Genomic DNA, 7,970 nt, shown 5'->3' with positions numbered 1-7,970 from the left:
CCTCTGCCTCCTAGGTTCAAGTGATTCTCTTGCCTCAGCCTCCCAAGTAGCTGGGATTACAGGCACGCGCCACCACACCTGGCTGTTTCGTATTTTTAGTACAGACAGGGTTTCACCATGTTGACCAGGCTGGTTTTGAATTCCTGACCTCAGGTGATCCGCCCACCTTGGCCTCCCAAAGTGCTGGGATTACAGGCATGAGCCACTGCGCCCCACCTGCAAGTTACTTCTGATTCACATCAAGACATGTTAGAGCCTTGGATTTATGTTGTCAATAAACACATTTTATTAGTTCCTTGTATGGATAAGAAGCTTAAAGTCAATGACTAATTCATGCCATATACACATATTCCTGTTTTAGATTTTCTATTAGCAAACATCCTATTCAATTGTTGGGAGTTTTGAGTACATTCAGAAAATGAAACCCCACAATCACTGTTTACAACAAATGAGTACATATGAAGTTTTTCTAATAAAATGAAGTTGCTTGAAAAACAAAACATGCTTTAAAAATAAGAATGTACTCATCACTTACTAAGAATGTACTCGTTATTAAACAACAGGCAAATCAAACAAACTACTAAAGCGGCAATGCTCGAGATTTTGAGTTTCCGCCCCAAACTTGAAAATATAGGAAATTAGATGGCCCTCAAAACTTTGAGATAAATGGATTCCACAGTGAAGTTGCCTGTATGAGAACAGAGTTACTCCTAGCCATTCAATCTTCGATGTATCTTATCAACCTACTTAAGCAATGTCAGGCAGAATAGGTAACAGTACACTACAGAAAGGTGCCACAGAGGCAAAAACTGGCTGTGCCCAAATCAACACTGCAGAGCAGAAAATGAATGTATGGTTATTAGGCCTAAAACATTTTGAGCTCTTCAGTCCCACTGGCAAGATGTATTAAAGACAGATGCTCCAGGGAAACTAACAAAACAAGCAACCTTTTGATTTCAGCTTCCATATATGTCAGCTTACAGCGATTAGGTTGCTCACTGATTTCTGATGTTAACGTATCAGAATGTGATTCTCAAATTAGTATCATAGCTTGGTACCCAAGGTCAGAGAACGTGCTGCTTTTCCAATGCAAAAATTCCTGTCTAAATAAGCCCATCTTACGGCGCATGAGATTAGCACCTACTGTCCTGTCAACTCATTTAATTCAAGTGTGAGATTTGTTGATCCCTCATCTGGGTAAAGGTAGTCAGTGAATCCTACTGCCTCCCAAGACAGCCTCTGAGGCAGTAATCAGGTTAGAAATACTGAATCCATGATTCTTCCTAACAGCCTCCAAATATTCTCAGCAAAGACATCCTAAATTTAAGCAGGTATGCTTTTCATTTGGATAAAATTAGAAATGGTATATCTTGAGAAAGGTTTTCCTAAGATGTTATCACATTAAAAAAGTTCCCATGTCTATAGTAAACGCAAAACCCTGAAATATCTAATCAACTAACTGTACTCACGAAGTGCATAATATTCATGCAGCTATAAGCAGTGGTTTATTTCTAAGGTTGCCTAAGGAATACAAGTCAGCAATTTAAGTTCTCAAACATAAAGGAAAATGTGCTTGAAACCTTTTAAGGCAAGGGTATTTGGTACTAACAAAAACAGTTCATATTGGTTCTCTGAAAGAGCCCTCAAGTAGTCATTTCTAGTTCAAAGAGGATAGGCCAAAAAAGTTAGGTATTCTACGTAATATTAATACAATCTGTTGCTACAAAGTAATACAAGCAGCTACTCATGACATTCAAGAAATCATACATCATGTTAGAAATTTCTTTTAGATGATTCTGAATAAGAACTTTAACCAGAACGAATCTGCACACACAGAGGAAGACCAAGGTGCACATTTAATTGCTTTCAAAGATAAACCTAGGGCTAACAGGACTTTTTTGGTATTTATATACCTGCAATTAGAAAACTGTGAGGTTTTACCACTACAGACTACTACTGCCTGTTAAGTAGGCCTCTTAAGAATGTTTCAGTGAACAAACCACCCCTTTGCTTTGGTTCTGAAAATACGTATTTTGAAATAGCTAAGGCAAGTATTTAGAGGGACACAGCTCAATATTGGAAAACTAGCCGGAAGAGGTAGAAGTAAAGCCTTTCTTTGCAACGTGCTTCTGTGTGAAGGTAACAAATCAGTGATCTAGGGAAAACACAACTTAAAAATGACTCACTCTTTTATAGGACGTTTAAAGATAATGCTTTTTAATATTTCAAATATTTTTTTAAAATCTCATCAAAAATGTTATCACCTTAACAGTACTTTGCACATGTGGAATTTCATACCTAAATTTGATACTATTTTGGTTTATTTATGGCTACTTACAAGAGTCACAGTAATAACGTCCACTCATCAGAGTCTTTTTCTTTGGTAGAGCCTAGTGGGACCAGGCAGATGAACTGTTATGCAAATGAGATGGATAAAACAAATTCATGATAGTATGAATTATAAGGGTTTTTGTTTAATGGAAATAAAACTTAAAAAGGATTAAATATTTATTCCCATCGTTATTCTGGAAGCTTAATATCCTGTTCAGGGGTTAAGGAGTTTGAATAGCCCACACAATCCTGTAAAAACGACAACTGGCTGCCCTTTAATAAATAAAGTCATTGTAAAGAATTACATTTACAGAGTGAAAAGTGAATACATAGCATTTCAAATTCAATTTTGGAAGTACTAATAAGTACTGACCCATAACAATATACACTAGCTATCTTTTTAACTGTCCATCATTAGCACCAATGAAGATTCAATAAAATTACCTTTATTCCCACATCTCAAAACAATTCTGCAAATTCTTAGTGAAGTTTAACTATAGTCACAGACCTTAAATATTCACATTGTTATCTATGTCTACTGAAAATAAGTTCACTACTTTTCTGGATATTCTTTACAAAATCTTATTAAAATTCCTGGTATTATCACCCCCAATTATACAGTAGCACAACCACCTTATGTAGTTTTTACATGATAGCTCTTGTAGAGGTTTCACATCTAAATTATCAAGAAAGCCCTTCCCTCCCTCATCTTGCACTCAGCTTAATTCTATACTAGTCCTTGGATTATGTACCACTGTAAAAGTATAACTGTATCAAAATTACCATGTTTATGGATACAATATTATGCCATACAGAGCAACAAAGTTACATATAATGACAAAGATCACTAAAGTTATGCAAGACAAGAACAAATGTTAGGACATGCTACCTAGGCACAGTCCCTACAAAGAGGCTCCTAAGTACCCCAAGTTCAAATAACATTGACAAAATAAAGAACAATTATCTTTAAAAATTATAAAGCTATTAGGTAATTGCTAAATAAAGGTAGAGCACAAGATTAAACTCTAATATTTACAACTGCAACATACTTGAGTAAAATTACAATTGTGCACGTATCAGTGGCTTTGTAACAAAAATACAGAAAAAAAAATTGTTTTCAGTTCAACAAGAGGTTGAATCCAATCAATCTCAAATATACTCAACTCAAAGATTTACCACAGAATAAATTCAAGATTAGCTGATAAACAAGAGCCATATTACTGGTGTTTAAGACAAAATCTAAACAAGTTAAAATCCAATGTTTGATCAGAAGTCAGATGACTGTGCAAACTTTACCTCAACAGAAATATACTGAGATGTGCAAACAAATGTAAAACCTCCACTAGTGGTTTGCCTGGGAGGCTGACCTCTTCTTTCTTACAGAGCTTCCCGATAACCATAACTATAAATACAGGTACAATGCACAGTCAGTAATCTTTTCTTTTTTATTTACTGTTAGAATATAAAAGAATTGAGAGAGCATAGGTTTAATTTCATTTTTATAAGGAAGACTACATTTACCTGAAAAAGAAATATGGCATCACACACAAACACGCTTCAGGGAAGGAGTATATTTAAGAATGTGGTGTCATTCTGAATGCTAAAGGAAAAGTGATCCCTGTTTACTGCTAAAATATGTAGTGTAAAATTCTTTAAAGGAAACAACTCACTAAGTCTCTACTAGGTAAGTTATTGTGAATTTAGTTTTCAAATCACAGTAATCCACATAACCATTATTAACAGCTCTGTTTCATAGAACTGCCAACAAGCCAACAAACATTTAAATGCACTTCACATCAAGAGTATGTAAACTTTATTTTTTCCTCTTCAAGCCTTCAGAAAGTTAGGGGCTATTTCAGCAGCCAATCTGGTCAGAACCTCTGAAGGCAAAATTTCAGTGCCTCACAGTGTATGTGACCATCTGTGGCACTGCATACACATCTGGTAGTGAAGTGTCCCCTATCAGTGGCTTCCAGTAAGGCCTAGAGTTTAAGGTTAACATAAAAAAAGTGCCACCTTTGTTTTAGATTAGTGATGGACTCTGACAAGATAAAATAAAGTTATTCTGTATATTGTTATACTTACAAGCAGCTCCAATCCTGAGTATTTATGGTAATATCTAAACATACAAAAATGTATGTACATTTTTCTCCACTTTCTTGTAAACAGTTGTCAGTATACTGTTTTATCCCTTTATCTTTGAAACATGCAAATCATACATACAAGTATAAATACACAAAAGAAAACAATTTACACTCATTCAAAAGCCAAGCAACAACAAAAAATAGCTACAGTATTCAAATCATAAATAATGAATGCTTGAGGCATCTTATATTCCTAGAAGCAGCCAGCCATTCATCCTAATGTTCTTAGCTGCAATTGTAGAAATACTGAGTTTTGCACCTTCCATGCTTTTACAGTATTTATAACACTATCATATGTGGAGATAAAGACTTGTTTACTATAATCTCTTCTTTTCAGAATGAAGAATAAAGCAGCACTTACAAATATTGAAGCAGTGGCAGCAACAGCAGGGGTTACCACTGCTAGATCAGAAGGAATTTTTCCATTCTAACAATTTTTAAATTAAAAAAGTAAAGGAAAAATTGACCTAAACAAATTATTACATGTTCATTCCTTGGGCACTTAACAGCGAGTCCAGCATGTCGAATGTGTCTTTGTAGTCCATATGCTGGCTGCTTGTACTGTACTCGTGATTGGCATCAGGACCGTTGGTCTCCACTGGCTTCTTGTCCAGTTTCACGAGGGTGCTGAGATGTCCGTAGCCCACCTGGTATGTGACAGGGGGAGGAGGGGGTAAGGGATGGTTAAAAACAGAGTTGTGAGAGGATATATACTGCTTAACAGAGGAGGAAGAACTAGATGAACTACCTGAACTTTTGGAACTTTTGCTCATTTTGGAGTGGTGGTTGTGAGATGCATCATTGACATGCAGCCTCTTCCTTGAAGAGCTGGAGCTAGAGGAAATGCCATCACTGCTCAGGCCAACAGGACTCCTCAGAACAGTGGGTGGTATTCCGTCGGCACTGTGTTTACTGCCACCGCTGCTGCTGCCACTATGCGAGTGGGAATGCTTGTGGCTGCTGGTGTGGTGGCGGCTTGAAGGATGCTCCTTGTGCTTCTCCTTATGGTCTCTGCTAATATGTGGGCTTGAATGCTTGCTCTTCCCACTGCCTTCATCAGAAGAGCTGTGTCTTTCTGAAGAGGAAACTTTTATTTTCATTTTCAGTTCTTCTTTACTGGCGCTTTTATCAGTGGGTGGTATTGGAATCCGTAATTTCAGTGATCCACTCTTTTCCTTTTTATCTGCCATGTATTTTTCAGTATTTGCAATGGGTATTTTCATTTTAATGGGAGAAGTAACAGAACTGCTGCTGGCTGCCTGTGACTGCCCTGGTTTGTGCTGCTGTTCTACCTGGGCAGCTATATAATGATCCCTTACATCAAGATCAAGAGTTTCTAGTTTACGCTTTTCTCTATATTTGTCTAAAGACATTTTCTGAGGAATTATTCCTGGAGTAGCAGAAATTGGCCCATGGTGTTTACTGCTCCCTGCTTTATGAGTATATTCTTGCTTAACAGAAGAATGATCTGAAATTTTGTCAGGTCTGTGATGTAATCCTGAATGCAGTGATATAGAAGGTCCCTGCTGGAAGTTGATGTTGTACTGGCTACCAGACAAAGATGTCTCCTGTTTCTGTGAATATATCTGTTCTGTCCTTGCTGAGTCTTGATGTTGAGGCCATTCCTGGTGTGATGACAAACCGTATGAAGTACTTGGCATTCCTGTTGCTAGCACTGACAAGTTATCAGATGTATGGCTGTCTTGAACAGAAATATTTCCTGAATTTAGAGGTACTGGTGCAGGGAATGCTGATGTAGATGGTTTTTGAAAACTTGGGTTTGTAGGCACACCAGTGACACTATCTACTAAAATGGAGTTCTGGACCAAAGATGAACCAAGAAGTGGTGTCTCTGATACCTGTCCATCTACTTTTGGTTTCCTAGCCGCCTGATTAGCCTATTAAAATAAAACACAGAAGAAGCAGTGATATAGAAAAATAATTTAATGCAAATTTGTCTTATAAAAGTTATACATTAAAAACATTATATATTAAACATATGGAAATAAAATGACCTGGGGTTCAAGGTTTTAATGTTGCTAGTAAATAAGTGCCTTATTTAGAGGTATAAAAGAAAGCTATAAAAAAACTGAAAACACCAATTTTAGAATCAGATACAAGTTAAATCCTAGCCCAGCACTTGACAAAGTAATTTAACTTGTCTAGGCTTCAGTTTCCCCATTTGTAAAATGAAGAGGATACTTTCATCATAATCACTGCGAAAAATTTTTTAAAAGTATAATGTACTTTAGCAAAGTCCACTGGACTCAGTAGTTGAATACGTGAGTATATATAACTTGAGACACGCTGAATTATTCAGGAATACTGCAAAGATTATTTAACCACAAAAATTCAAACTGGTTAGCTATGTAAATGTTACATAAAAGACTGAAATTCTGTTAAACCCTGTCAATTCTCTTACCCTCCAGTTTCGAATCTTCTTCAACCTATTAGGCGTTTTCTCCAATATTTGTAGAAACTCATGTGTTAGCTCTAAAAATAAAATTTAAATTTGAAACTTAGAAGGTGCCTTTAGGATTTAAACTTCTCTTAAGTGGGCAGTATTAAAAAGGAACGCTAGGAGTTCATCTACTTCACTTTTACCCTCCTATTCAATCCTCAGTATATACAGAAGTACACACAACTCTCAATCGGCATTTTCAAAGCTGAATCCTTTTGTAACAATTACTTTCCCTCCTGATTTTACTTGCTTAATTAGAATCTCTGGAAAATCTAGTAGCATTAAAAATAATCCCCCCCCCCAAATAAAAAAATCTTCATTAGGCAAACACCACAATAATTTTTGTTGCAGGCAAGATCTATCAATAGATTCTTTAAAATTAGCGGACAAAAGTTTGAGGAAAAAGTTTATTTGTATAATCCAACGTATCTTCCCCATGAAATGTATTAATTACAAAGAGAAAAAAAATAGTGACTTTTAAGTGCAGAAACCACTTTAAGGATACCACTGTAACCAAGTGATCACGGTTGTCATTACCAGTTTTTGTACCCCTTGATATGATGCACCAAACAAGACCCAACCTACTTCTACGGTATTCTTGCTCAAAATACGTTAACTTCAACATAATAATGAGAAATCATCAGACAAACCCTAACTAAGGAACACTGTACAAAATGACCATTATTCTTCTAAGTGTCAGTGTTATGAAAGACAAGGAAAGATTGAAGAACTGTCACAGACTGGAGAAGACTTGAAGGGACATGTCAACTAAATGAAACATGGGATCCTACAACAGGAAAAAATATGGAATAGTGAATAAAATCTGTGCTTTAGTTAACAGTATTGTACCAATGTTAACTTCCTAGTTTTGATAATCATATATTGTTATGTAAGATGTTAGTATCAGGAGAAGCTAAAGGGTATACAGGGAACTATGCAATATTTTGAATTTCTTTCTTTCTTCCTTTCCTTTACCTTCCCTTTCCCTTCCCTTTCCCCTCCCTTTCCCTTTCCCCTCCCTTTCCCTTTCCCCT

General features: G+C 36.3%; 1 protein-coding gene across 5 annotated transcripts in view; it reads right to left on the bottom strand.

The window, feature by feature from the left end:
* Positions 1-262: 262 nt before the first annotated feature.
* CCNT2 (cyclin T2) overlaps positions 263-7,970 on the bottom strand; it is a 40,830-nt gene continuing 33,122 nt past the window's right edge. For 3 of the 5 annotated variants that reach the window (XM_023193742.1, XM_023193743.1, XM_023193740.1), the window contains 2 exons: positions 6,898-6,968; positions 263-6,373 (listed from right to left, as the gene is read on the bottom strand). In XM_023193742.1, the coding sequence (XP_023049510.1) occupies positions 4,955-6,373; positions 6,898-6,968 (1,490 nt within the window). In that variant the 3' untranslated portion in view covers positions 263-4,954. The remainder of the gene's footprint in view (positions 6,374-6,897; positions 6,969-7,970) is intronic. The other 2 variants (XM_023193741.1, XR_002726670.1) reach the window with 2 other exon arrangements.

This window comes from Piliocolobus tephrosceles, chromosome 11 (assembly GCF_002776525.5).
Source record: "Piliocolobus tephrosceles isolate RC106 chromosome 11, ASM277652v3, whole genome shotgun sequence".
NCBI classification, from domain to species: domain Eukaryota; kingdom Metazoa; phylum Chordata; class Mammalia; order Primates; family Cercopithecidae; genus Piliocolobus; species Piliocolobus tephrosceles.
This window is presented reverse-complemented; position numbering and strand designations above follow the sequence as displayed.